The 27980-nt window shown below is 44.9% G+C and overlaps 3 protein-coding genes across 5 annotated transcripts in view; all 3 read left to right on the top strand.

Moving 5' to 3' along the window:
• CELF1 (CUGBP Elav-like family member 1) overlaps nucleotides 1–10927 on the top strand; it is a 59715-nt gene extending 48788 nt beyond the window's left edge. Inside the window, exons 14-15 of one of the 3 annotated variants that reach the window (XR_010623354.1) lie at nucleotides 5626–5792; nucleotides 10892–10927. The gene's annotated coding sequence lies outside the window, so the exon portion shown is untranslated. Of the gene's footprint in view, nucleotides 1–1063; nucleotides 4014–5625; nucleotides 5793–8770; nucleotides 10144–10891 lie in introns of those variants that run through there. The other 2 variants (XR_010623353.1, XM_065754921.1) reach the window with 2 other exon arrangements.
• RAPSN (receptor associated protein of the synapse) lies at nucleotides 7275–17792 on the top strand. The gene is made up of 9 exons (XM_065754934.1): nucleotides 7275–8490; nucleotides 10892–11230; nucleotides 12264–12422; nucleotides 12758–12856; nucleotides 12947–13069; nucleotides 15656–15709; nucleotides 16313–16512; nucleotides 17123–17243; nucleotides 17714–17792. Exons 1-8 carry the CDS (start codon nucleotides 8275–8277, stop codon nucleotides 17193–17195), a joined length of 1263 nt encoding a protein of 420 aa, XP_065611006.1. The 5' UTR covers nucleotides 7275–8274; the 3' UTR covers nucleotides 17196–17243; nucleotides 17714–17792.
• PSMC3 (proteasome 26S subunit, ATPase 3) lies at nucleotides 17370–27169 on the top strand. The gene is made up of 12 exons (XM_065754933.1): nucleotides 17370–17640; nucleotides 17714–17794; nucleotides 22486–22611; nucleotides 23914–24018; nucleotides 24478–24540; nucleotides 24975–25112; nucleotides 25216–25359; nucleotides 25568–25716; nucleotides 26209–26305; nucleotides 26452–26597; nucleotides 26770–26851; nucleotides 26960–27169. The coding sequence occupies exons 1-12, from the start codon at nucleotides 17614–17616 to the stop codon at nucleotides 27068–27070; spliced, it is 1269 nt and encodes a 422-aa protein (XP_065611005.1). The 5' UTR covers nucleotides 17370–17613; the 3' UTR covers nucleotides 27071–27169.
• The last annotated feature ends 811 nt before the right edge of the window (nucleotides 27170–27980 follow it).

Below are 27980 nucleotides of genomic sequence, written 5' to 3'. Positions count from 1 at the left end.
TTTGAGAGGTGCTGAGACAAGAAGGTAGCATACAGGAGATAGAACAGAGTTTAGGAGAGTGGAGAAAAGAAAAGCCTTTTTTCTTCTCTCCTCTGCTTCCCACACTCTTCCCAAAATGTTTCCTCACTTTTGCAGTTCAGAGGTTGAGGGAAGGAAACAAACAATGGTATATAAAAATGTAAGAATTAATGTATTTATAAACCTTATGAATACTTCAGAAAACATATTCTTCTACTCACCAAGCTGGCAACAGTGACTGTAGAGCTTCTCAGAGCCCAGAATCCCCTCCTTATAAAGCTGGGGGGGCTGTTTATATAAAAGGCTGGGAAAGGAAAATCCCTGTGCAGGTCTGCTGGTATGGAAAGTGCTCAGCTAGGACAAGTCTTAACTGTAGCAGTCAAGTCTTAAGGAGTTCTTCTCTAACATGTATGGTTTTTGGTTCCACTTACTTATATGTCTTATATAATCCTTTTATTTTCCTCTTCCAAACAACCCAACTGTTCGTGGGCTACTAAGGAATGAGAAGGGGCTGTAGCTGAAGGAAAAAACATGGATTTCCTGGGCTACTTCTGCCTATGAACTTCCAATGTTAGGATGCTAGAAAAGTCAAACCACCTGTGAATCCCCTTGAATCTTCTGTTTGGTCTCTCACGGTCTCAATCTCTGTGGTTGACTGTGAGCACTGGAGGCCTATTTTTTTGGAGTCAGTCTCCTGAGGAGAGTGCTTTTAACAGAGCTAGTGGAGACCATGAGCATGGGACAGGGTGAACACACACTCATCAGTGCAGCACTAGGCCATGGCATTCTCCACAGAGTGGATGTTGAGGGAAATTGAGGCCTCTTTTTCCATTTAGTTTCTGGCAGTTTGATGTTTACTTGGTGTCCTTCATGTACTTTGACTTTTACTTGTCCATCGTTGGCATGTGCTGCCCTTCCCTGTCAACTCCCTTCCCCAGGAGGTCTCATTGTACAGTGCCCATTCTTGTTCTCTCTCTCCTTGTTTGGATGTACTGCTCTGTGTAACTCAGTGGGTCTCCCTCTTTCTGGTTTGTTTTTTTTCTAGATTCCTGCCGTTTGTTCATCGTTGTGCCTAAAGCATGTCGATGTGGCGTTCAAGTACATCGTCCAAATCCTTGTCTCTTCAGCTTCTCTGATGCTTGAACTCTCACCTTTGACCTTGTGTTGACCTTTGATGCTGATGTGTATTTTTATTATGTTTGTTTCTTTCTTTGTTTTTTTTTTTTTTTTGTGCTGCCAAATTGGTTTTGCTAGAAAGACTGCTGAAGGGGGAATATTTAAACTGCATTTGAATATAAAAGAATTTCTATTTTTCTAGACCTTCGTAAGATAACCACTTGATTTTGTGAATCTGATTCTTTGTAATTGTCTTCAGAGCAGCCTTGCTAGCATACCTTGTGGAGTGTTTGTATTTCTGTGAACATACAGCCAATCACTTTCTAGGCTTAGTTTTTTCTGTGTGCTTAGTTTTAAAAACACAGTTTTGAAGAAAAAGTCAATTGTCGTGTGATTCAATTTTTGAGGAGACTTCCTAGTCACATTTTGCTGATCTGGTTTCTGTGCTTGAGGAGACAGCATGTGTTTTTGAGTTCGAACTTGTGACTTGAGTGGCATCAGCAGAAAACACTTGAACTACATTTTCTTCTGATTGTAGCTACGTTTTTGCCCTTGCATTCATTGATATTTTATTTTTTCCCCGCTTCCCTGTGTGATTATCAGTCTGCAGTGAAAATTTGATCAAAGTTGATGTTGTATTTTGTTAAGCCCCAGCATGCTTGGTTTTTTTTTCGTAACTACAATCTCCTCAGCAAAATGTGATGTTTTTTATTCTTTCAAACTGAGATCGTGCCCAGAAACGTTTTGCATGTTTCCTGCTGTTCTCTTCACACCCTCGTATATATCACCTTCACCTCTCTGTTTTCTATAGTTTGTGCAAAAACTGAGCAATTTAATGGGTTTCAAAGGTATCCTTTTAAATTGGTGTTTTTGGTATGACAAATGTCTGATCAGAAGCCACCTGAGGGCATCTACCTGTGCACTTAGACTGTCTGCCTGACAGAGCATCTGGACCTTGTTCCATCTCCAGCGCTGTCAGAGGCTCTTGGGGGCTGGGCTACACTGTTCCTGTAGTAGGAGTCTTGGTGGAAGGGGGATAGCTGGGAAGCAGGAAGATGGGGGAACTTCATGGAATTTCCGTTTCTAAAGTTCTCTGAAACTAGGGCTCCTTTGAAACACTCTTCACTAGTATTTTATATAATTCAGGGCACATTTTTAATAAGTCCAGCCTCAGCTTAATACTATCAGTCAGACTCTGGTGGTGGCAGGATTCTGGAAAGATCTAGGGTAGCTCTTGAAATAAAGTATTTGAAATATTCTAGAGAAAGCATTTGTAAACCTAGTCATACAACTGCTGGCTCCTTTCCCAAGTGACAAGCACAATACGACAGCCTCTGAAGCTGTTACCTGAACAGGGTACCATCCCCAGCTGTCTTCTCAAGGGCCTTAGCTGGGGAATCTCTACGGAGATTTTTTAGTTTTTGTTTAGTTTTTAATTGGGTAATGAGCTGAGCGGTTTTTCTGGCTTGCAGGGTGAATGAGACCAGATGACTGCTTTCTGCATGTCAGGCTTCCCCCAACCCTACTTAAGATCTGCACAGGTAGAAAGTGGGAAGTAGCTTCTAGATGCGGGTGCCTGAAGGCTGTGTGCTGTGATGAAGTTTCAGTCAAAAGGAGAAGAGAGCTAGTGTAGATGTCTTAACAGTATAAAATGACGTGAAATGAAATCCCAGGAGAAAGGGGTTTGCTGAGAAAATTATGTTAGATTTGATAGAAATCATACTTTTGTCCAGTGTTTGGGATAGTGAAAATGCAGTGAAGATTCTGTCCCAATCCTGAGTTGGCTGAGGATACTATACCGTCGATAGATACTAGATAGATCTGCACAGACAGTCTTTAAGCAGCTGAAGAGACAGAACATGTTTGGGATTTGGTACATATACCTGGGAATGAAGTGCAAGGCTGGATGAGAAGAGGATAGAGACTTGTTTTATTTTGAAGGTAGGGTTGTGGGCTGGCTGCTGTTAGTCCCACAGTCTGAATGCACAGGGCTGGGTGTCAGTGAGGACACTGATACCCTGCAGTGTATTGAGTAACTGCCAATACATTTCTGTACGTGCGCGTTTGGTTCCGTAAGGAACTCTGGGGAACCTGTGGAAAAATATCCGAAGAAAACCAAAATGCCAAACGTTGGATGTTTCTTTCCTTTCTTATTTCCTTTCCTTCCTTTGGTTGTTTTAATTGTTCTATGGTGGTTTTAATGGATTTGAGACAGTGGAGCAGCAGCTGCCTTTCTGATTTTTGGCTGCTTTTTGTGAATAATTTAAAAAGAAAATTTACATTTTGGAGACAAACCTGTGGGCTTTTTTATTGGTACAAACATTGTATTTAACACTAGGGGTTTTGTACAGTTTTTTGCCTTTTCTACTAGAAAACAATGTAAAGTGATTCACAATGTGATGAGAAAACAAATTGCCACTATGACCAAATGTAGAGTCTGTTCTGCAGTAATGGGATTTAATCAACTCGAAGTCGTGGTTCAGTCATAGAAATGCTTTTCTTTACCTTGTTTGAGCTGTTCCTTTTTTTTTTCTTGTTTTGATTTGCAAAACAAAATGTCTTTTTGTGTGGAATTGTGTTGTACTCTGTAGAGAATTATGGATTTTACTTTAATGGTTTAAGAAGCAGAGGAGCACGTGTTGCTTTTCTGATCGCAGAGTTTGTGTAGTGGATTTAAAAATGAAAAGATTTGTTACAAGTTTGGATCAAGCGAGTATGTGTTAAAGGAATTTTCTTCCTTTTGTGTGTGTGTTTTTTTTTTTGTCCCAAAGGGCAACTTAAAGCTGTTTTAATTGCACAGACACACCGACAATAAGTCATTTTGTATATGCCAAGTGTGGTACCTTCCTTTGTTTATTTGCTATTAAACTGTTTGAGAAGAGTCCCTGTGTGTTGTGTTTGTGTATTAAACTTGAGGTTCTTTTTGGATCCAGGTGTGGGAAGCTGAGGAGAGATGAGAACTGTCTTTCAGTTTCTTACTTGTGAACTACAAAAATTTTCATGGTCCCTTGTTGCCTTCTGTGCTGATCAGCTACTTTGAGTACAATTGAAAATGTTTTTATGGTTGTTCAGTTTCCAGTTTGTGTCATTTCTTGCTCAAGATCTAAACATCTTGGATAATGCTAACATGATTCACTGGGATGAGTTGTAGACATATCCAGCCTCACAGCCTGCCCATGCAGTGTGCTTTCTGGTGTTTGAAGAGCTGATTAATTCCAATATAACACCAGACTTGAGCTATATATTAAAAGAATGTGTGCATGGTGGTATAAGCACTCCTGGAGAAGTCATCTCGCTCTACTCCTATGAGCCCCATACCTTCCACTCCCACAGCCACCTTACCTCAGACAAGACTAAGTTTGCTGAACTTGTCCTGGTTCTGCAGCATGGAGGTGTCTGCAGCCCCTCGTGCTTCTGCCCCTGGCAATACTACTCAGGGAGATCCAAGTTGGTTAGGATTTTCATAAAACCTCTTAGAGTTTTGTAACATCTCAGGACTGACTAGCTCAGGTTTTATGATAGGAAAAAATTGTGATAAGTAAAGCTTGCTTTGCTTTTAGAATTAAGGTACAATAATTATTTGAAATGAGTTGTCTAAAGCTTAATATTTGCCATAGGCAGAATATAATTCATTCAGAAATTTGGCACCAGATTGATGTTAGTATTGCACCGCTCAGAGGGAGAAGTACCACAGTGACCATGGCTCTAGTACATTTGTGAACGATTCTACAGTTCAGTAAGATCTTTCCTTCTTCCGGCTTCCATCTCAGAGTGAAAGCACTTTCAGGGAAAGCCATGTTCCTCTTCCATGTTCTTTTCCTCTGTTATAAGGCATTCTTGGTTTCATCCCATTACTTCCTACATGATTGTAAATTCGAGAGCACTTGTAAAGCACCAGGATTCACTGCTGCATTCCTTCCTTTGCAGTGCCCCAATTGCAGGGTGAGGCGCCAAGCCACCTGTTGCATAGTGTGCTAGTATCATTGCAGTTAATTTGCAGCTGTTGAGAAGGGAGGCTGGGGATATTTCAGTTCAGATATGTCTGAGGTGGAAAGATGGAGAGAAACAATTGAGTCAGAGAAGTGGTTTGCTTAGTTGGGATGGAAGATTCCTGTTGGTGCAATGGAGTTGGCAAGCCCTATCTTACCTAATTGGTTAATAGCAGCTTTGACCATTGTAATTTATGGAACTGACGGTAGTGATGGTAGATCCTTCTGGGTAGAGGTTGCTTTTTTTTTTTTTTGGAAAAACTTTTGCTTTGTTTTATTTTAGTCTTTGGAAGTCCACCACCAATCGATAGACTTTTAATCTATAAATAAGAGCCAGTGTATTAATCTCTGAAAATCATCAGCATTTTACATAGGCTCTTAAGTTCATCACTATAAACAGGAAAACACAAATTATGGGTTAAGTCTTGTTATTGAATGTTTTGGGATAAATTGTTTTCCTCTCACATTCTTCTCTAGTTTTCACTACTTGTTTTGACTCCAGGCTCCAATATTCCTGATTTTTACCAGCCATGTTCTGCTGTCTTCTTCATATGGCCAGGAGCCACAAGGGATTCATTATGAAGAGTAATGGGCAAGGCGATGAACAGCTCAGTATGGTCACTCTTAGAAAGTTGGTGTGTGTATGACTATAGCTTCACAGCATAACAGGTGAGATTCCCTGATTTCCATGCACTTTACAAGCTTACATATTCGCAGTTCCTGAGAAAAACCACTGATGATTTAACATTGAAGTTGAATTTGTATCTCGTGTGATCTAGGGTGGTCTTGAGCCTCAGACTGATCACCCTGCCATTAACTTCTCAAGCATGGATAGTCAGTATCTAGGTGACACTATCCACTTACCCCTCCATGTTTAGGCAGACTCATTGAGCTGAAAGTGGTATTGTCCATATCACAGTATGTTTCTGTTAATAAAAGAGGATGCTTAGTTTGAGCTTGGTGGTTCTCCAAACCCTAAGTTATGTTTTCATCTTGGCAGATTATTTTAGTAGACTCTTAGGAAAGTAATCACTGTTTCATTGGAGAATAGCATGCAACTCAAAAGCCAGGAAGTACAGTGTGATCAGCAAAATGCAGGGCAGATCATCTCCCTGTTGGAACAGCTCTATCAGATGGCAAGGCATCCTTCCCGCTTTGATCTTTCCTCATGGGATGTAAGAGCAGTGTTACAGTGAAGTGGTCCAAAAGTATCAGGATGAGTTTAAGTTACAGACAGGTATGAAAATAAAGTACTCCGATCCAGTGAAGAATGATGGGATTTTGTTTGTTTCCCCTTCCGTGAGTCCTGCCTGGCTTAATTCTTTCATGACTTCTGTCTGTGGGTCTCTTACGTTTCTCCAAGTCCAGAAATCCCATGGCTGCAACATTATTATTGGTTTCCACAGGGATCGATCATCATGTGTCCATTCCACCACCCAGCTCTGGAGAGGCACACAAAAATCACTGCAGAAAGGAGTTCTGCACTACCATTTAAGAAATACATACTTTCAGTAGCTTTTCTAATAAAATTTTGAATACAGACATGGATGGAATCTCTTAAGATGACTGCTATGGTGTAAAGACTGCACTGCCTCTGATTCCTTATTCTTCTGTGGCCTGGTTTCTTTAAGAGTATTATGTCAGGAAGGCTTCTTTGGGTTCTTGATTCCTTAGGCAGCCATGAACCTGACCAGGATGATCTTAACCAGCATTCCATCAGTTACTGCCTTTACTTCAGGCACCGTGTTCATTTAGAAGCATGGATGTAGCTAAAGATATGTCTGCTTCTGTAAATGGGTCTGCTCTTAAAACTCTGAATTGCCATTTTTTCTATTTGGCCAGTAAAAGACTCACAAAACTGTCTGGGACTTTTGTATCTGAAAAACTTCTTTTATGTCCCTGATGCATCTTCACCTTCCCGCTCCCCAAAGTTAGATGTCTCTTCTTCTGAAGGACAGAGTAAGTCTATATGTTGTTCAAAAGCTGGGTCCATTAAAAATACTTCAGATCAGTAGAGGTATGAAACTTGCTTTCCAAAGTAACCAGTTGTACTCTAGGAGTAAGTAGTACTCTAGAATCTTTTTGTCTAACTCCTCAGCAATGAACCAGGACATATGCAGCTAGATTTAAGTTGCCCAGGCCCGATCCGGCCTCGCCTTGAAAGTCTCCAGGAATGAGACATCCACGACATCTCTGGGCAACATGTTCCACCCTCTCTGTAAAAGAGTTTTTCCTTGTAACCATCCTAAATTTGAAAACATTTCCCCTTGTTCTATCACAACGGACTCTGCTAAAGAGTCTGTCCCCTTTTTTCCTGTACCTCCCCTTTATGTTGGCCATTACCAGGTCTCCCTGGAGCCTTCTCCAGGATGAACAGCCCCAGCTATTTCAGCCCGTCATTTTAGGAGAAACGTTCCATTCTTTGGATCATTTTTGTGGCTCTTCTCTGGATGTGCTCTAGTATCAGGCACGTTGCAAAATGTGTACATACTGAAATTTTTGAATTCCTTTTTAAAACAACCTATTTCTTAGAGCATATGTTGTTCCTAAAGATACAATTCTAGCTGAGACTACTACCCCCCAGGACTACCCCATCACTTCAGCGTTTTTGCAAAAGAAAATGGCAAGTGAGAAAGGAGGGGCAAGTATGACATCCCAGTGACTGCAGCTGATTGTCTGTTGCTCGTTGAAGTATTTATAAGCTGCATGCTGGCAGGCTGGGGTGGGCAGTTGGCTCACCCTGACCTTGGAGGCTGGAAGCCTGACCAGCATTCCTGGGAGCCACGTGAGCCAGACTGGCAGGAACAGCTGCAACCAATGGAGATATCTAGCAGTGGCTGCTCAGATTGAGTTTCACTCCAGTCATTTGAGTTTTTTCTCTTTCTCCCCCTGTTGTGCTTTTCATCTTTGTTTATGGGATTGGACAGACAAATGCACTGATGTCTTAGCGAGCAAGACGTTCATTTAGTGGATTTGGGATTCTACCGAACAACCACTTCATGCTGTTGCCTTCCACAGCTCTGGCTGCCTGGCTTGGCTGGGCTTTTATAGCTCCAAGCTTTCTGAGCACACAACCTGCCCTCCTGTATTAGGGCATTTTATGTTGTGTTCTCTCAAGCTCTTAATTTTTGCTGTACTTAGCATTTAGTATATGAGGCTTTTTAATGCATGGGAGATGGGCCAGGACCAGACAAAGCAACAGATAGAAAAAGGACTCCATCTTTACCAGTCTAATCAGACTGAAAAGGCTCTGCAAGTCTGGATGAGGGTTTTGGAGAAGTCTGCGGATCCTGCTGGCAGGTTTCGGGTATTGGGTTGCCTTATCACTGCTCATGCAGAGATGGGCAGATACAAAGATATGCTGAAGGTAAGGCAAACTGGAGATGAATGCATGCCATTGTGTTGCAGCCACTACACTACAGAGCGTGGCTGGAATGTAAAATCAGGGCTTTTATGTTGCATGGAATAAGATGCACTGGCTTTTAGAAGTGTTGTGTTGTGAGCTGCCTTAATTACTGTGTTGATAGCTCCAGCTTACGAGATACACAGAGTACAGCTTCTTATTGGGTCTCATCCCTCAGGATTCCTAGGTTAATGAGGTTCTCTAGGTAATTGTGGGGACCTTTCTTGATTTATTCCTCATACAGGCACACCATGTGATGAAGCTTCAGAGAAAGGTATGAAAACAGAATCTTTACTCCAGAAAAAACTGTTTTCAGCGTGTACATCAGTGTAAAAAGAGATCTTCAAGTAGATTTTATAGAATAAGTGGTAGTTGTGTGAAAAGGTGTCTGTTATCTTCTTCAACTGCTTGATGTCAGTCACAGATCCAACACTGTTTAAATTACAGTTGTTTGCATGGGGGCTGATTAAGAAGGGAACAGAGATTCTTTTTTGGGGATGGGGGTGGGTGTTGAAAGATGTTCACGGAGGAGTCTGACAGTTGAGGTCAGAGAGGGGCTCCCAGTTGTGAGCATGGCATTGGAGAAAGGATATAGGGCTTGATCAAAGAGTGACAAAAAGAAGCTGAAGCTAAATTCAAAAAGCATGAGGATAAAGACATTTGATTAAGTGAATAAAAAGAAACTGATGAATGGATCTGAGAAGTTAGGATGCATACATATAGTAGCAAACAGTGTTTGTGAGAGTGAACTGGGAAGATGAAATAAGTGTCTTTAGTAGCTACACCAGCCTGAAATAGGGTCTTATTAAAGCGCCTTGATGTTCTGGTGTTTTTAGCTGCCCCTTACTAGAGTAGTAATTCTTTAGCATGTAGCACAAAAAGTGAAGAGAGCGCCAACATCTCACTGAAAAGTTCTTGGCAGCTCTGTCTAGAAGTGATGGGGTCATCTTATGAGTAAACCCGTGCACACATCAAAGCCTTATCTACAGAGTAGATAATCAGCATGAAGAAAAAAAGGAAAATTAATACATACGAAAAAATCTGAAGACAAGAAGTTCTGAGAAGCACTGTGGGAACAGATGGTGGCAGAAATGACTGACTGATTAGGGAAGAGAGAATCCAAAAGGTAAGGTATGTCTACCTGAAGAAAATACTGAAGTCTTCACAGAAGCAAGAAACAGGCAACTGAGTGGACCCAAGATACTCAAACCATAATTTATTACCCCTGAAGAGGATGGAAAAGTGGGATCAGAGTAGGTGAGTTTTAGTTCCTCCTACTGTAAGGAAGGACAAATAGCTTCAGTAAACTGAGTATTTTACGCTGTGAATTTGATTATCAAAGACAGATGGAGGGCCTTAGCATTAATCACTGAGAGAGGAAATAACAGGAAAAAAGGGCTCTCTGAATTAAACACATGAAATTAACTGTGATTCAAGAACAGTTATGATGCTCAGTCACTTGAAAAGTTACTTCAGACCATGGGATCAGGCTGTGGCAATTGAGAAGTAAGAAGAACTTACACAAAGGTAAGGGAACACAGGAAAGAATAAGCTAACACATGCTAATGGGGCCACATAGCAGCTTTCTTAAAATGCTAAGGAGAGGGTGGACATACATACGCAAGCATGTATTATTTTGTGGAATATGTAACACATTCTAGTGGCTTAAATCATTATATATTACCAGTGTGCAAAAATGAAGCAATTAGTGTCTTTGGGAATTGTTATCTGCAGATCTCTAATGAAAACACATGGAGAAAATTACTGAATATTTACCTTTGCTATGAGTATTAATTCAAACCAGTAGCGTGCTTGGCTCATCACAGAACACAGAAGAGAGTCTGCTTAGAAGAGCTTGAGGGCTAAAGGAGAGAAAGACTTGAACTGTATGCAGAGAATCATAAAAGAAAACAAAAAACAAAACAAGACTGACCATAATTTGTTAGTATAAAATTGATGAAATAGCTTACTTTGTTTCTTTAACAGTGCTTAATATCTTGAGGCTTCCAGAGAAAGCAGAATTAATTATGTGAGCAAAAGAAAGCAGAGCTGCATTGTGTCAGAGGTTTTCTGCCTCACCTGCTTCTCTTTAGGGCCATTTAACATTTTTTTCCGCTAACTGCCTGTTCAATTTCCATGTCCAAGAGGCTGAGAAAGAGGTTTCTTCAGACTGCTCACATGCGTAGACTGCTTGTGTTTAAATCTCCAGATAATTAATTGCTCATTGTATAGAGTGCCACACAATCCATGCTGCCCTGCTCTGGGATGTGCAACTTCTCCAGTGCAGGATGCTACTCTGTGAGTATTTGAGCTGTATTTAAGTAAATTACATGCCTTTTATAAACACAGTGTTTTCTACTTGAAGTTCGCAGTGGTACAGATTGACACAGCACGGGAGCTGGAAGACCCAGATTACCTTACAGAGGGCTATCTAAACCTGGCTCGCAGCAATGAGAAACTCTGTGAATTCCAGAAAACAATATCTTACTGTAAGACATGCTTGAACATGCAGGGTACCACTGTGAGCCTGCAGCTGAATGGCCAGGTGAGCCTCAGCATGGGCAATGCCTTCCTGGGCCTCAGCATTTTCCAGAAGGCTTTGGAGTGCTTTGAGAAAGCTTTACGCTATGCACACAACAATGACGACAAGATGCTGGAGTGTCGAGTCTGCTGTAGCCTTGGGAACTTCTATGCCCAGATAAAGGTGCAGTAATCCAAGGGAGGGGAGGATGGGAGGGCAATTGTCTCCTTACGGAAAGCACTGTGAATTTCCACTTATTTCTGCTGTAAGAAGCAAAGTGCTGACAGAACGTTCCAAATTTAAATCTCTGCACTGTAAAATCATCAGAGAATACTCCCCTTAGCAGTAAGGATTGGTGGAATGCTTATGTAGCACAGCAGAAGCAGCTGTGAATTGAAAAGCTTCAAATATGACATCACAGGAAGCAGTGTCTGCATGCAGGGCAAGCAGCCAGAACTCAGAGGATTCTCTTTTCTAGTTCGGCTACTGTTGCACGCAAATAGTATGTACAAAACCAGGCAGGAATTGAGCATGAGGTGATTTGCCAGGCCCGACTTCCATTATAAATGCAAGAAATCAGATATCTCTTCTTGAAAGTCTTGATTTTTGTCACTAATGGAAGAGTTGCTAACTGAATAATCTCGCTTGAGTACGGTTAAGATATCTTTAATTTTTTATGTACTTATCATAAAATAATTTTATTTCTTAATTTTTTTAATGCACAAAGGTGCTCAGATTTGTATTTATTTATTTATTTGCATGTGTTTTAACTAGTTATTGTGGATTTGGCAAGGCTGGGTTTTTTTTGTTGTTGTTGTTGTTCCTGCTTCCTGCAGTGCTGAATAACCAGCCTCTGAGATATCCTGTCTTGCCGTATGGAGAATCTAAGACCAGAGACACTTTTCAGGCTTCAGTTACAGAAGAGGACAAATGATTCTGGCAGCATATGGCTGTTGGCGTACCATATAAAATTCAGATGCTGTGTCATTTCTCAAGTGCCCTGAAAATAGAGAGCAGTATGAATTCAGCATATGGCAATTCCACCTTCCACAGTTTGATATTCACGTCAATAGAGAAAGCAGAGCACATGGAAGAGGACAGGCAGGGGAAGAAAGGCGTACAAAAATCTGCTAGCTGTTGCAGTATTAGTATATAAAAAATGGTTTCTTTTTTCCCTTTTTTCTTTCACTGTCATCACTGTCTGTCTGCTTTACAGGACTATGAGAAAGCTTTGTTCTTCCCATGTAAAGCAGCAGAGTTGGTGAATGACTATGGAGCAGGCTGGAGCTTGAAGTACCGTGCAATGAGCCAGTATCACATGGCAGTGGCCTACCGGAAGCTGGGGCGCTTGGCAGACGCTATGGACTGCTGCGAGGTACAGCGTGCAAGCAGACGCAGAGCTGGAGGTCTCTGCAGTAGAATCTTGCCTACAGGGCAGGACTGGGAGGAAGAGGGAAGCCATGGCTTTCACACCTGACTCTAGATATTCCTGCTGTCTCCCAGTCTTAGAACTCTGGTTTCAGTAGTCCTGGGTGCCTCAAAATTTGAGCCTGTGAATGTCCTCTAGTTGGGAACATGAACAAGACTGTATTTCTAAACTAACTAAAAATGTTGCACCATTCCTCTGGAGCTGACCCTTCAGTGGGTGAAGCGTGCAGCCTTTGTTCTGACCCAAGAGCTTCCTTACTGACCAAAGGCAATTTCTTTCAGGAGTCCATGAAGATTGCCCTTCAGCACGGTGACCGGCCTCTGCAGGCACTGTGTCTGCTGTGCTTTGCTGATATTCATCTCAGTCGCAGAGATGTGCAGGTACAGCTACCAGGAAGGACTGAGGGGATGGGAAGAAGGTGTGAAAAGCAGGCCATAGTAAAACATGTGCTTTCCTCCCTGCCGCTGCAGACAGCCTTTCCCCGGTACGATTCTGCCATGAGCATCATGACAGAGATTGGAAACCGCCTGGGTCAGATCCAGGTGCTGCTAGGAATGGCTAAGTGCTGGATGATCCAGAAGGAGCTGGACAAGGTCAGTTACAAACTTGTTTCTGTGTAAGTTCTTTTTATGAGATGAAAGCAGTCATTTTCTGAGCTGAATGCCCATCAGATGCATAGAGATCTGTCCCCCTTTGTTATACCATCAGTGCTTGTGCAGTTGCATTTCTCCAAATGGTTCCTCTCAGCCAGGAGTTAGTGGCTAACAGTATGAACATCCATTCTGAGTCAGGCTTGACTTACAGAACTGTCTTGTTAGTCAGTGCTGATGACTTTAAACACTACACTGAGAAACCAGCACCGAGGGAAGGAAGTCTGCTTCTGCCGCTGCAGGCAATCAGCTTATGCTCTAAAATAGATTCTGCTGCCTACTCTTTAGCAATATGACTAAGCTCATTATTTGGTGATTTTTAGACAGCCCTATAGCTCCACCATGTGCTTTGCAGACAGATGTGGACACAAATTCCTGGAGAAACTAAAGGTGTATAAACTGATGTGAAGCAGAGAAATGAGCAGAATAGGATTTAAGAATAGATAGGTCAATATATTATGAGGGGGTGAAATTCACTATTTTGAAAGTGCTTAGGCAGTGTATGTGTCTTAAAATCCGGATTGTACTAGATGCCACAGATCCCACTTTTTGTGGGCTGGAGAAGGAAGTGCTCAGAAGTTATTGTTGATTGCTGAACAACCCGGAATGTCTACACAGTGACACACTGGGATGCCATTTTGGGTATTGATATCTGAAGATTCACTCTTACGCTTTGTGTCTCTCATCATTAATATGAGGTAAAATGAAGCTTCTCAGGAGAAGAGTATGTGCCTGGCAGAAAAGACAAGCTCAAGGTGCAGTCAGTACCTGAGTTCCCTACAGTGGGGAATCATTGGGGTGAAATACACCTTGCTGTCTTAGGAAGTAAAACTGTTTTCATTGGAAGAAGAAACTGTGGTCTTGAAAACTTTGCCTAGTAAAACCATTTCAAGTCCCATATATCATATTCAAAAGAATGGGATAGGACACAAGTAGGCCTCTAAATAAGAAAATATTCAGAGCACTTATCTGATCTCTACACCCCTTGATCCCACCTTTAGCCATTGCCATCCTTTGATACCACAGGCAGTTCTCTGAGAGATCCTGGTGAGGGCTTTGCAGAAGCCCTAATCTCACCAGTACCAGCAAAAGAAGGGAGTGAGTTTTGGTTTCTGCTCTAGGTGCTACAGGCAGGTCTGTCCCAGTGGTCAGGGACCTTATGCCCATCACCCCAAACATGACCTCCTTAAATGTCACAGCACTGAATACTTGCCCAAGGCTCACCAGTCCCAGTTTCCATTTCTCAAGCTGCTCCATCCCAGTATCAGTTACTTAAGAAAGCTTTCCACTTGCAGAATCCCTATTCTTGTCCTAACCTTCTTAGGGCTTCCAGTTTCCTCCGACAGTCCCACTTTCCTTTCATTGCATGTAGTTAATACTGTGTCTGTCCCAATTCCTCCCCAGCTGGTGTCACAGCCTGTTTGTCCAAACTCTTGTACAGTCCTGTGTTCCTGTCTTAGACAAACTGTCCCTGAACTTCTCAGCAAGTTTTTCTTCCACTTCTTGTGCTTCACTTTCTTAATCCTAGTAATTAATTTCAAGTTTTCCAGTACACAGTCACTCTTCCTAGGCTTGTCCCTCAGTGATATTTTATCTGCTACCCATAAGTTCCTGCTTCCTTCCTCTGCAAGTCCCTTGTCATAGGCTGTTGCTGCCACCACAGACTTAATGCCATATCCTGTGTTCAGAGTGCATTCTTTCATCTCAGCTGGTTCTCAACTCTTAGAATAGTAGTAATGCCCAGTTATAGCGTAGAAATTTGATAATGTTCCTCATTATCAGTATTATGGTTCATGGGAGATGTTGTCTTCTCCTTGAACGAAACTGAAGTGGGTCTCTGTAGTTCTGGGAAATGGACACTGGTTATCTGAACAATGGGGAACATTCTGGCATGTAAGGGAAAGTAGAGACTCGTTTGGTATAACAGTTGTCATGCTAAGTACTTTCCTTCAGACTGAAAAAAATTACTAGCAGTACACTTCTACGGCATGCCATATATAAGCAGGGCAAAGTGGACGCATGAAGAGCAAGAAAAAAATGGAAAAGATGTTGGTAGTGCTGATCTCTTCCTCTTGTAAAAACAAAATTGGAATTGCTCAAAGAGATTGGGCCTGTGAGGCAAGATGGGGACAAGACTTGCTTTGCTTATACTTCATTCCAACCCTGAAGACAGTGACTGCATTTAAATAAGTGTATTCTCTCTGCTTAGAAACCCCAGCCTCTGCCAACATAGCCCTTCTTTTCGCAGTGTGGCTGGAACAGGAATGATGCTCTTAGGTTATCTGTGTGTTTTTTTTTTTGTTGTTGTTGTTGGTTTTTTTTTCCCTTCAGAAACAAAGCTTTTCTTCTGGATGAACTTTTGGTGGGACAGATCTACCAGACAACCACATGTTCAGGGTTGCAGGGATGTCTGTTCATCCAGATTGCATTCTCTATCTCTATTTCTTTCAGTTCCTGTCAGGGCATTCATACATGTATGTTTTTGATATATCAGACTGAGAACTGATTATATATGCTCTCCATTTACAGGCTCTGGAAATCATTGAAAAGGCACAGGAACTGGCAGAGGGACTAGGGAACAAGGTAGGATCCTGTAGCTTCTCTTCATTACTATCTACTGTTGGGCAATTTAAGAAGCCAAGCATTAAACTATCCAGATTTGTTACTGCTTACGAATGTGTCTATATTAGTGATGCTTTGTTGAGTTTAGGTATGGGAATTGGCATCAACGTGCAGGTTTGAAAACTGAGAAAGGGGTTACAGTGGGATAAACAGGGAGGGATGGGGAGCATTAAAAATGTAATGTGAAACAACCATAAAACTGGAGGATTAGGGGGTCTCCTCTTGAAAAAATATTGTCGACCTGAGCCACAGCTGAACTGACTGCTTGCTGCAGGCCAGAGGGATGTGAAGATGCAGTGTATGTTGTGGATAGCTCAGGAACACCATTTTCATGAAAAAGTATCAGACTGCATCAAACCTAGTGTCCCCTTTTGTGATGCAGAGAAGTAGGGTTAATGGCAGGAAGTGCTGAGAGACCAGATGTCCTTATGACTGAGCTTAACCCTTGGGCACCCCTTCATGGTGACCCTTCTCTAGCTGATTGGGGCCACGGTGGTCCTGCCCCTCTGCTACTGCTCTGTCTTCACCTTGTTCATTTTTCTTGTTTCTGCCTCTCATGCGCAGCTTGGTCTGCTGAAGCTCCACTGTCTGTGTGAAAGGATCTATCGCACAAAGGGGCAGCAGCGAGAATTGCGTGACCATGTAGTGAAGTTCCATGAATGCGTGGAGGAGATGGAGCTGTACTGTGGCATGTGTGGAGAGTCTATTGGGGAGAAGAACAACCAGCTACAGGCGCTGCCTTGCTCCCACTTCTTCCACTTGAAGTAATGAGTTGGAAATACTAAAGGTCTTCACACTTAGCTTAGAGTAAGGAGCAGTTCATACCCAGAACAGGACAGCTCTACGTACGCTTCTCCCCATGTGCTCCACAGCTTTCCTTGGCCTTTAGAGGGGGAGCTCCCACCTTCCAAACGATTGTTTGCTCATGTCTTTGCCTTGTAGGCACTTAGCTCACTTCACGAATGACCTCATTTAATTCCTCCTGGGAGATCTTGGCTTTTTCCCCTGAACCCCTCCGTTTCATTCTGGCAGTGAAGTGCATGGAGCTGAGTAAGCTGTTCAGTCCAGTTACTGTCACCAAGGAGATGTTAGCTGTACATCATCTTTAGTTCTGAACTTTAAGTAGTAAAGAATGACACCATGAGCGTGACAGGAGCGCACTATGGGATGGGACAGCCTGCAGCGCCCGGGGAGGCTGCTGTCCCTAGCAATAAAGGAGAGCAGTGCCGCTTCGTCCTATAGGGGAACGTGCCGCGGTGCTTCCGTACTCCAGGCTGAGCAGGCGGGTGCGTGCCGTCCCGCGTGTCAGGTGATCAGCAGCGCTGGGAGCGGGGGCGGCGGACCCCCCTGCAACCGGCCCGCCTTGCTTTGCAGGTGCCTGCAGACCAACGGGACGCGGGGCTGCCCCAACTGCCGCCGGCTGTCGGTGAAACCCGGCTACGTGTGACAGGGAGCACGGACGCAGCCGGGCACGGGAAGCGCGTCGCGCACCTCTGTACGGGCACGGACCGGAATAAACGCTACCGCCTCCAGCACCCCGCCTGCCGCCCGTGAGGGGAGGGGAGGGGAGGGACAGGGAGGGGGAGCGGCGCTGACGGCGGCACCGCCTCCGCTCGCACCAAGATGGCGGCGGAGCCATCACGCAGCAGATTTGGGCGGAGCACGTGACCCGCCGCCGGCAGATTCGGCACAGACTGGGCCACGCCGAGGGGCCGCGATCGCGGCGGGAACGGATTGAGGCGCGAGCCCCCACTGCCGCCGTCGCCGCCGCCGCTCTGTCGCGTGCCCTGCGCCGGGCGGCGGGAACGCCGGCTCTACTGTGACGAATCGGCTGCGCCGCGCGCGCCCCTCTCACTGAGGGAAAGATGGCGTCGGTGTGGGATGAGTCGGAGGTGCGGGACGGGACGGGACGGGGTTGCGGGGCCGGGCCGGGGTCGGCGCTGACGGTGCCGTTGTGCCCCGCAGGACGGCGTCGGAGAGGAGGTGCTGAAGATGTCCACGGAAGAGATCGTGCAGCGCACCCGCCTGCTCGACAGCGAGATCAAGGTAGCGCGGCGCGGCGCGGCGCGGCCCGGCCCGGGCGGGGGGGTGGTGTTATGGCGCCGGACGGGGGAGCGGAGGTGGAGCGCGGAGAGCGGCCCGAGGGAGCCGGCGGGTCTGCGGGGCCCGTGTGTGGGGCCCGGCGCGGTCAGCGAGCGCGGGTGGGTTGGGGCCAGAGAAGGGCCGTCCTCGGCCATCTTGCTGGTCCCGGGCTGAACTCAGGACGGGGTGTCGATATGTGCCGTGTGCGCGGTCGATATCTGGGTACCATGCTGCACATAGAAACTAATAGGTGCTCAGTGCAGAGGGACAATCGCTTTCCTCCATTTGCTGGCTGCGTTAGAAACGCTTTAGTCAAGAATTTTGGGTTAGGCAAAGATCTCAGTGATAGCAGCAGTTTCATTCGTTATTGCAGTAATGGGTGCTCACCCCCCACTGACAAGGGAGAAATTGCGCAACTTGTCGGTAAATTCCATCCCGTTGTATACCCTGGGTCCAACGCAGGTAAACCCATCCTGCCACTCATTGGCTGAGCATCTCAGGCTCCCAGTCTTCCAGTGCGATTGCTACATTGCATTTCCATACAACGTGTTATATTCAAGTACGTTCTGCACTTTTTACAGCGGTAGGGAAGACAGTACCTTCTGTAATTATTCACTGGTCCCATCCTGTACTAGGCTCTCCCCTACCCTGTCTACCTTTCCGTAGTACCCATGCTAATTTTACCCAGGCCAGAGTGCCCCATTCTCAACTTTACTCTGTTCAGCAACTTACCCGTGCTACATACCGGAAATACTGGAAATTTCTAATGCAAAACCACAATCTACTTTTCACAGCTGCCCTCCTGCCATTAAATAATTAGGGTCCCTCCAAGTAGCAGCCCTACCACCTGTGAGTGCGCTGTCTGTTCCCCTAGGTTGGTATCAGTTGCAAATGTCTCCTCATCTCAGTAATTGGTTAAATTAAAGTGCTTAAATAGGACAGGGCCTAGACCTCATCATACCTAGAAGACAACTTTATTTTACACTGCCACTTGAGGTTAGCAATATTGAGATGGGTTATTCCATAAATTATGCTGGGCTGCTTTGTCCTGCTGCTTCAGGCTGTACAAGCATTGCTGACTTTTGGGAATAACTTTTTATCCTTTGAAGACAGCAGGGAGAAATTCATGTCTTATTTTTAAGTAGCAGAAATATCTGTGGGCACACTCCCTTTGTGCAAGCATTTCTTGAATGTTTCTGTGAGAGCAAAAAGCATGTGGTTGTCTCTCAGACACCACTGAGAACCACATACATGTGCTTCTTGTTGGGTGAGGCTGATGGAACTTTCTTCTATTTAATTTTCATTCTAATTATAAAAATTCACAGAAAACTTAAAATTGCATGATGATGAGGTGTAAGTTATATACCATGTTCCCAGTGTATTTTGGTTTTTACTTGTGTTTTCTGGTGTGGGATTGTTAGTTAGTTAGTTAGTAGAAAGGTTTTATAATATCATGTTGAACTCTGGGTTAAAGTTACCTCACGCCACAAATGATAGATCATGAATTGCAAAAATGTGAGGTTCATGGGGCACAAGGAGACTTTTCCCTGTGAGGGCAGTCAGTGTGATGGGTTGTCCAGAGAAGCTGTACTCCTCCTTGCGCAGTCCTGCCCTTGGGATATTCAAGGTTTGGTTGGGTAAAGCCCTGAGCAATGTGGCGTGAGCATGGTGGGCCCTGCTCTCACAGGTGGAGGTGGAGGCCCCCGGAGCTCCATCCCTTCAGCGTGAGCTGTCCTCAGTTGTCAAACTTTGCTTTGCTTTGCATTGCTCCTGCTGGGAGATGAGTAATGGATATTACTGTAAAGTTGGGTGGTTTGCTTTTTGTGGAGAACAAGAAGTTTTTACAGAAGCAAGTTATAAGTTTGTCTCTTACACGTGGTCTTGATATGTACATTCTTGTAGATAAAGACAGCACCTGCATTTCTCTTTGTTCCACTGGAAGCAGTGGTAGTGCATCCCATTGCAAAGTGCTGCTAGTCCCACTGCTGACAGTGGACACAAACCCTAATTCTGCTGTTCCCTGTTCATACACTTTTACTGTGATGTGTTACTGTGGTACTTTCAGTTCGAGGTGTTGCTGACTACTCCAGTGCACAGTTCTTTAAACTCAGCAACAAATAACTTCCACATGGATGCTTATAGATGTGCATGTGCATATATTTATTTAGCTGAGTATCTGTATATATATATATATATATATGTATGTATGTATGTATGTATATTTTGACTGGTGCCATCAGGGATTTTTTTTAACCATAGGGCAATTTATTCAGAACCAGGCCTACTGATAACAGGTGGGGTCCATTTGTCTCAGAGGGGAAAAGGATCCTAGCCCAGCAGTTAGTGGGGCTCCTTGAGATGGCTTTAAACTAGGTTTGAAGGGAGAAAGGGATAAAATCAGGCTTGCTAGAGATGAGCCTAAGGGCAGCACGACTAGGGTGAGACTGACAGCCCAGCTGAAGTGCATCCATGTCAGTGCACACAGCATGGATAACAAACAAATGAAGGTGGAAGCCATTGTGTGGCAGGAAAAGCATGACTCAGTCACCATCACTGGAACATGGTGGGAATGTTCTCATGGCTGGAGCGCTGCAGTGGAGGGCTATAAGCTCTTCAGGAGGGATAGGCAACAAATGAGGTGCAGTGGAATGGCTCTTCACATTAGGGAGTGTTTTGATGTTGTAGGGCTTAACACTGGGAATAATATCAAGTTCTCGTGGGTGAGGATCAGGGAAGGCCAACAAGGCTGACATCTGGTGGGAGTCTGTTACAGACACAGCTGGCAGATGTCATGCAGTCGCTAGCACTTGTTCTCACAAAGGACTTCCCCTTACCTGGTATTTGCTGGAGATATGATAGAGCCCAGTGGAAGTGGTTTAAGAGGTTCATGGAATGTGTGAAAGATACCTCCTGACACAGCTGGTGAGAAAGCGTGCTGGGGAAGTGCTCGGTGAGACCTGCTGCTTACAAACAGGGATGGACCAGTGGGAGGTGAGGTCAGAAGCTGTCCTGGGCGTAGTGGGCACAGTGTGATTGAGTTCTCTGTTCTTGGTGAAGGGTGGGTCAACAAAACTGCTCCTTTGGACTTGCAGAGGGCAGATTTTAAACTCTTTAGAATGCTGCCCTGAAGGGCAGAGATGTCCTGGAAGACTGAACTTTCCTCAGGGAGGAAACTTAAAGGATGAGGCTTGTTCCCCTATGCCGTAAGCTGAGCCAGCACAGAGGAAGACTGGCCTGGCTGAACAGGGAGCTTTCACTGAAAGTCTGGGATAAAAAGAGCAGTTCACCATCTTTGGAAAAAGGGGCAAGAGGAGGGCCAAGGAGAATCTCCTGCCTTTTATTGATGTGCTGGGGAATGTTGTCCCTGAGGACAAGGAGAAGGCTGAGGTTCTCAGCGCCTTCCTCACATCTATCTTTGGTCAGGTGTGTTAGCCTTACAGTGAAAAGCCCCCTGAGCTTGAAGACAGGAATGGGGAGCTGGATAAACCCACAGAATTCAGGAAGAAACAGCGTCTTGCTGCTTTACCTGGACTGTCACAAGTCCATGGGGCCAGAGGGGATCCTCTGAAGGGTGCAAAGGGAACTGGCGGAAGTGACTGCTAAGCCACTTTCCATTATTTATCAGGAGTCCTGGTTAAACAGGAAGGTCTCAAACAACTGGAGAAGGGTTGGAAGGAGGATTTGGGAACTACAGACCTGTCGACCTGACCTTGGTACTGGGAAAGGTCACGGAGCAGATCTTGAGTGTGATCATGTAGTGTGTGCAGGACAACCAGGGGATCCGGCCTAGCCAGCAGGCGGGTCCTGCTTCACCAACCTGATCTCCTTCTATGACCATGGGACCCACCTAGTGAATGCATGTTTTCTACCTGGATTTTACTGAAGCCTTTGGCTGCCTCCCACATCATTATCCTGGAGAAGCTGGCAGCCTGTTGCTTAGACAAGTGTGCTCTTCACTGGATAAAAAACCGTGTGGATGGCCAGGCTCAGAGTGTGGTGGTGAATGGGGTTGAATGCAACTAACAGCTGGTCACTAGTGGTGTTCCACAAGGGTCAGTACTGGGGCTGCTCCTGTTTAATATCTTTATTGTTGATATAGACAAGGGAATTGAGTGCACTTTCACCAAGCTGTTGTATTTGACACCAAGCCGGGAGGAAGTGTTCATCTCTTGGGCATAGGAAGGCCCCTCAGAGAGATCTGGACAGGCTGGATTGGTGGATTGAGGCCAATTGTATGAGCTTTCACAAGTCTGAGTGTTGGTTCCTGCTCTTTGGTCACAGCAGCCCTGCGCATCACAACAGGCTTGGGGCACAGTGGCTGGCAAGCTGTGAGGGGAAAAAGGATCTGGGAGCCTTGAGTACTGTGTTCAGTTTTGGGCCCCCTCAGTACAAGGAAGACATTGAGGCCCTGGAGCGTGTTCAGAAGTACCCTGGAGTGTAAATGTACCCAGTGACGCAGGGAAGAAGTTACTGACAGATATTACTCAGACGAATTAGCTGCCTTTTTTAATATTACTTTTGTCTTTATCTCCATTGTCTTCCCAGCCTTACATTTTTCTTACATTTTTATAACTATTTTACTCTCAGAGTAACATAACTTTTACGTTGCCACGCTGTTCTGATTTCTGCCTCTTTCTTCTGTGTACTCATTCCAGATCATGAAGAGCGAAGTGCTGAGAGTGACCCATGAGCTTCAGGCCATGAAAGATAAGATCAAAGAGAACAGTGAAAAGATCAAAGTGAATAAAACTCTGCCATACCTTGTCTCGAATGTTATTGAGGTGAGTGCTTTTCTGGAGCAAGGAGAGAAGTGTACACCATTTGTGTCGGGAGGGAGAAGGGATAGGAAGCCCATTGGTAATTGGAGGCATGGTGTTCTCAGGCCATTTATGATTCTGAAGTCAAGACTTCCAGGTTTTTTTCTGATGGTTTTACTTGTGACCTGGAAGTGCTTATCACTTGCCAACTTTTTGCCTGGATCATTTCTTGTGAGGTATTAGCTACTGGACTTCTGTACTTAACACAGCTGCTGGAGGTGACACGGCCTTGCTTCGTGTAGACCTGAGTATGTGAAGTATAGCACAGTGGTTGAAAAGCAGTGGGTGTCCTACTTGCTCGTGTGTGCACTATTGCTGGCTTTACAGGAAGATGATTCCTGCAGTTAAAATAACAGTAGTTAAGAGACTCTAATCAAAAAGGACTTTTAAGAGTTACACAAGTAGAAAGAAAGAAGAGAATGAATTGGAATGAACAAATTCTCAAGTGCTTTCTTCCTAACTGATAGACGTTAGGGAGCAGTCCCTCCTCACTCAGGGACGTGCTGGCCGTGCTGCAGCTCCTGTCCCTTAGCTGTATTTTAGGACAAGAGGTAATGGCCTCAAGTTGCACCAGGGGAGGTTCAGGTTGCATGTTAGGAAAAATTTCTTCTCAGAAAGAGCAGTGAGGCACTGGAATGGGCTGCCCAGGGAGGTGGTGGAGGCACTGTCCATGGTGGTTTTCAGGAAATGTGTACATGTGGCAGTGAGGGGTGTGGTTAGTGGGCACGGGCTGATGGCTGGACTTGGGGATCTTGGTGTCTTTTCCAACCTTTATGATTCTGTTCACAGCATCTTTTTATACCTGCTTTGTTTGCTGTAAAAGGTCACTTTGCAAACGTCTTTAGTAAGTCTGGACGTTACATGATGTCTTTTTTTTTTGTGAAGCAGTTGTTTTATCTGATTTATTTTTTAAGCACAGACAGTGTCCAATTTTGGAAAACAAGGATTGGTTGGTATTAGTGTTTTAGAACTTAATGAGCTTAAGGAATAATGTGAGATGCTGTAAGGAGAAAAAAGAAATCGGTGTCGTTCGGTGCTGCTTTGTTCTGGGCTGTGTAGTGTGTTTTTCCATGCTATTGTGTGCTGCTGCATGAGGACAGGAAAAGATAACTTTTTGTGAGGTAAGTCAGTGCTTTCAAGATTTTACTGCTAATGGGAAACGGGAATTTTTGTTTTTCATACTCCGTGTAACTTAGAAGCATTACATCTGAGGATGTCCCACTAGTCTGGTTACATTATAGGGAAGACTTTCACTCTGGTTTTCAGCTACTGGATGTTGACCCCAATGACCAGGAGGAGGATGGAGCAAACATTGACCTGGATTCCCAGAGAAAGGGCAAGTGTGCTGTCATCAAGACCTCTACACGCCAGGTAAGAGCCACGTGTCCAGTTAGGTGTGAGGAGCTGCCAGAAGTTACATTGGTCTGTTACTTGGTGAGGTTGGTCACCTCACAAACAGGAGTGTAAATAAAGCAGAAATGTTTAATGCCTTCTTTGCTCCATCTTTAACACGGATGATGGGCACTGGGGCCTCCAGAGCCCTGAGGTGAGGGACAGTGATTAAGGGGAACAGTCAGCTCCCAGCCAACTCTGAACTTGGTTGGGGTTTGCTGCTCCAGCTGAATGAACCTAAGTCTATGCGGCCTGGTGGGATTCATGCCAGGGTACTCTGGCAGCTGTCTGATGTCATCCTGAGACCTTCAGGACTCCACCTTTTCAGTGATCGTGGGAATCTGGAGAGGTCCCAGTTGACAAGAAGCTGGCAAATATTGTCATAACTCTCAGGAAGGACAAGGTAAGGCTTTGCTTACTTGAACTCCTGTCCTGCAGACATATTTCCTGCCTGTTATCGGATTGGTTGATGCTGAGAAGTTGAAGCCTGGAGATCTAGTGGTGAGTAATGTTGTGACTGTTAGCTGTGATGTTGGCCAGAAAATCGCATGTGCCTTTTCCTTTAGAAAGGATACAGTTTGTTCAGATCCTTCTGAGATCATTTCTGTTACTGAAGTTTAGTTAAAAAAAAAACCAAAACCATTAGGAATTCAGTAATATTTGTAGCATAGAAAAGTAGTGTTGGAGAGCCTCTTTGTGCAGGCAGTTAGGTGCCCCAGAGTTGGCTGTCTGCCTGGTATATTGGGCCCCTTCCTTCTAAAGTGCCCCAGATTACTCGTGTTGTCCACCTCGCCAGGCTGTGTCGATCTGATGAGTGCTGCTGTTAGAGCTGCTCGTACCTGCATCCTAGAGGTCTTGTGGATCACCTCTGACTGTGTGTGTGTATTGACTGCTCTCTGAAGGGCCTCTTAAAAGCAAAGAATTTGTGTTTGTAGGGTGTGAACAAGGACTCTTATTTGATCTTGGAGACTCTGCCTACTGAATATGATTCACGGGTGAAAGCCATGGAAGTGGATGAGAGACCCACAGAGCAGTACAGTGACATCGGGGGGCTTGATAAACAAATCCAAGAGGTGATACCAATGTGAATGTGGACGGTGGGCTTTGAACTTCCTGCAGCGGGCAGCTTGGATTTGTGAAGTTTGGTTTTGACTTCACGTTTTTCTTTCGCCGTAGCTGGTGGAGGCCATCGTCCTGCCAATGAATCATAAGGAGAAATTTGAGAACTTGGGCATACAGCCTCCCAAAGGAGTCCTTATGTACGGGCCTCCAGGAACAGGGAAGACGCTTTTAGCTCGAGCATGTGCTGCCCAGACCAAGGTAAAAGAGACCTTTGAATGCTTTTGCTGTGGTAGAATAGTACCTCAGAAAGCAACATTTCCGAGGGGAAAGGGATTGTACCTGTAAGCTGGTGTTATGAGGGTTGGGGCTTTTTTGTTTACTTGGTGGCTTTAATTAAGGCTTTTCTGTAGCGTTCGGGTCTGGCACTACTGAAAACCCAGACATAGGATTGTCTTTCACTTCCCAGGCTACATTCCTGAAACTTGCAGGTCCACAACTTGTACAGATGTTCATCGGTGATGGAGCCAAGCTGGTACGAGATGCTTTTGCTCTAGCCAAGGAAAAAGCTCCTTCCATCATCTTTATTGATGAGCTGGATGCCATTGGCACTAAAAGGTGAGGTAAAGGCCGTGTTGCAAAGCTCTTGGGAGCTGCCTTGCTGTCCCTCTGCCTGAGTACATGAGGGAGGTCGAGCTTAATGCACAGCCTGTTTAGAAAGAGGCAAAACCAAATCACAGACCAAATCACTCACTGCAATCCTTGGTCTCAAAGTACATGTGCTTGAGTGAAATGTGTGAGCCCGTCCAGTTGTCTGCTGTGACACAAAACTGTTTACTGGTAACTGCATCAGGCACAGGAGAGTTAACCCTCATTTACTACTTAAGCCTGGACAATGTTAGCCCCATCAGCTCTAAGGACATCATAATGAGACTTAGGTGCTGCTGACTGTCGTAGTTGCAGTGTTCAAGATATCAGAGAGGAATTTGGAATAGCTTAACCACAGAGTGTGAAATGCTGTCATTCTGTTTTTTTTGTGTGATTAAGAACGTAAAGGTGGGGTGCTTGGGGTCCAGCTGATCTTTTTTTTCCCCCTCATTTCCTCCTCAGGTTTGATAGTGAAAAGGCTGGTGATCGGGAGGTGCAGAGGACCATGCTGGAGCTGCTTAATCAGCTAGATGGCTTCCAGCCCAATACACAAGTCAAGGTTGGGATCTAACAGAGCTGCTGAGGGCCAGGGCATTCTAGTAGGGGATGTAAAACAGTGTCCAGGGAAGAAGCTTGTCGGATCCCTGGGGACAAGAGAGGCCTGTCCTCCAGGTGCCTCAGACTGATAACCACACCTGTACTTAGGTGATTGCTGCAACCAACCGCGTTGATATCTTGGACCCAGCTTTGCTCCGCTCTGGGCGATTGGATCGCAAGATTGAGTTCCCGATGCCTAATGAGGAGGCCAGAGCCAGAATTATGCAGATCCATTCACGCAAAATGAACGTCAGGTATGGGATAGGTGTGACCTGTGGCTGTGTCATTAACACTGGTGGCATTATTTCACGGCTGTGGAGTGGTAATGCATCCCCCTCTGGTGAGAGCTCCATTGGGTTTAAGCTCTGTACACTGCTTGTTTTTGCCACGTGTTCTCAGACTTCTGTCTCTCCCCTCTCTAATCAGCCCTGATGTAAACTACGAGGAACTGGCTCGCTGCACAGATGATTTCAATGGAGCCCAGTGCAAGGCTGTATGCGTCGAAGCGGTAAGTAATCCTCTACAGCAGCCAGCACTGATAGGAGGGAAATATGAAAGCTAGAGTGGAGTAATGTGGCGCTCATGTGCCCCCACTAAAATATGTCTTGTTGGGCAGGGGATGATTGCCCTCCGCCGTGGAGCTACAGAGCTCACCCACGAGGATTACATGGAAGGAATCCTAGAGGTTCAAGCAAAGAAAAAAGCCAATCTGCAGTACTATGCCTGATCTCTGCCCAGTCAAGGCAGTGGCCTTGGCAGAGGACAGGACTAGACTGGACTGGACCGCTTAGTTTCTGTCTGGAAAAAATAAAGCATTTTTTTTCTCCTCTAAAACGGTGATGTGTTGGGGCTGTTGCCCTTGTTTAGTGACTCTGCATCTACAGAAGGGAAGGTAAGAACCTCCTGTCCTCAGTACCCAGCATGCTGCCCGTGGATTAAATCCTGCTCTGCTACTTCAGAAGGAGGACCACCAGGTAATTACTGCAGTAGGTGTACCATGATCTGCAGCTCAGGCATCGTCCACTGCTTTGGCGTGTGCAGCCAGTGAACAGCCTGTACACCTTTGTCAGAACCTTCACAGTTGAAATTTTCAACACTCGGTTCTGCAATGGAGAGGTGAATGGGATTCACACAAATGATATTACGACTTTTTCGTTTAAGTTTTAACTTTAACACCATTGCTGAGATGGGAGTGCACCGAGGAATCGGTCTGGTAATCAGTAGGAAAGAATCCACCATGACATCCTCTGAGCAAGTCTTTCAGTACTTTTAATGCCAGTTGAGAATTACAACTTCCATTTAAAAATTACACTTTTCATAAATACACTGACTTTAGCATTAAGTATCTTACATGCCACTGTATTGTATTTGAAATACAATGTAAACATCTCCAAATGCTGGCCATCTCATCTTTGCCTGTGCAGTTTTTGGACACTTGGGAGAGGGGTGGGGATGTGAGGGAGGAAAGAATAGATGGATGAAAGAAAAATGCACCCGGAGTACTTTGGCGGGTGTTCCTGAGTTAGCCATAGTACTTGCACTGGTTCCAAGGTCCCTGCTGCTTACTCAAGGGAGGGAACTTGTTCCAGCAGAGCACGCGTGTTCCTGCTGTGCTGGGCTGGGGGTGTTTGGTGTTG

This window comes from Cyrtonyx montezumae, unplaced genomic scaffold, assembly GCF_038088225.1.
Source record: "Cyrtonyx montezumae isolate F1298 unplaced genomic scaffold, pur_monq_1.0 scaffold_10, whole genome shotgun sequence".
In the NCBI taxonomy this organism is placed as follows: domain Eukaryota; kingdom Metazoa; phylum Chordata; class Aves; order Galliformes; family Odontophoridae; genus Cyrtonyx; species Cyrtonyx montezumae.
This window is presented reverse-complemented; position numbering and strand designations above follow the sequence as displayed.

What these genes read in the sequence shown, in the direction of transcription:
- PSMC3 (XM_065754933.1), top strand. Translation starts at nt 17,614, where the DNA reads ATGGCGTCGGTGTGGGATGAGTCGGAG. An exon ending in CATGTGCTGCCCAGACCAAG is followed by an intron (nt 25,360 to 25,567) that starts GTAAAAGAGACC and finishes TTCACTTCCCAG; the next exon opens with GCTACATTCCTGAAACTTGC. An exon ending in GATGCCATTGGCACTAAAAG is followed by an intron (nt 25,717 to 26,208) that starts GTGAGGTAAAGG and finishes TTTCCTCCTCAG; the next exon opens with GTTTGATAGTGAAAAGGCTG.
- RAPSN (XM_065754934.1), top strand. Translation starts at nt 8,275, where the DNA reads ATGAGGCTTTTTAATGCATGGGAGATGGGCCAGGACCAGACAAAGCAA. An exon ending in ACTTCTATGCCCAGATAAAG is followed by an intron (nt 11,231 to 12,263) that starts GTGCAGTAATCC and finishes TCTGCTTTACAG; the next exon opens with GACTATGAGAAAGCTTTGTT. An exon ending in TCAGTCGCAGAGATGTGCAG is followed by an intron (nt 12,857 to 12,946) that starts GTACAGCTACCA and finishes CTGCCGCTGCAG; the next exon opens with ACAGCCTTTCCCCGGTACGA.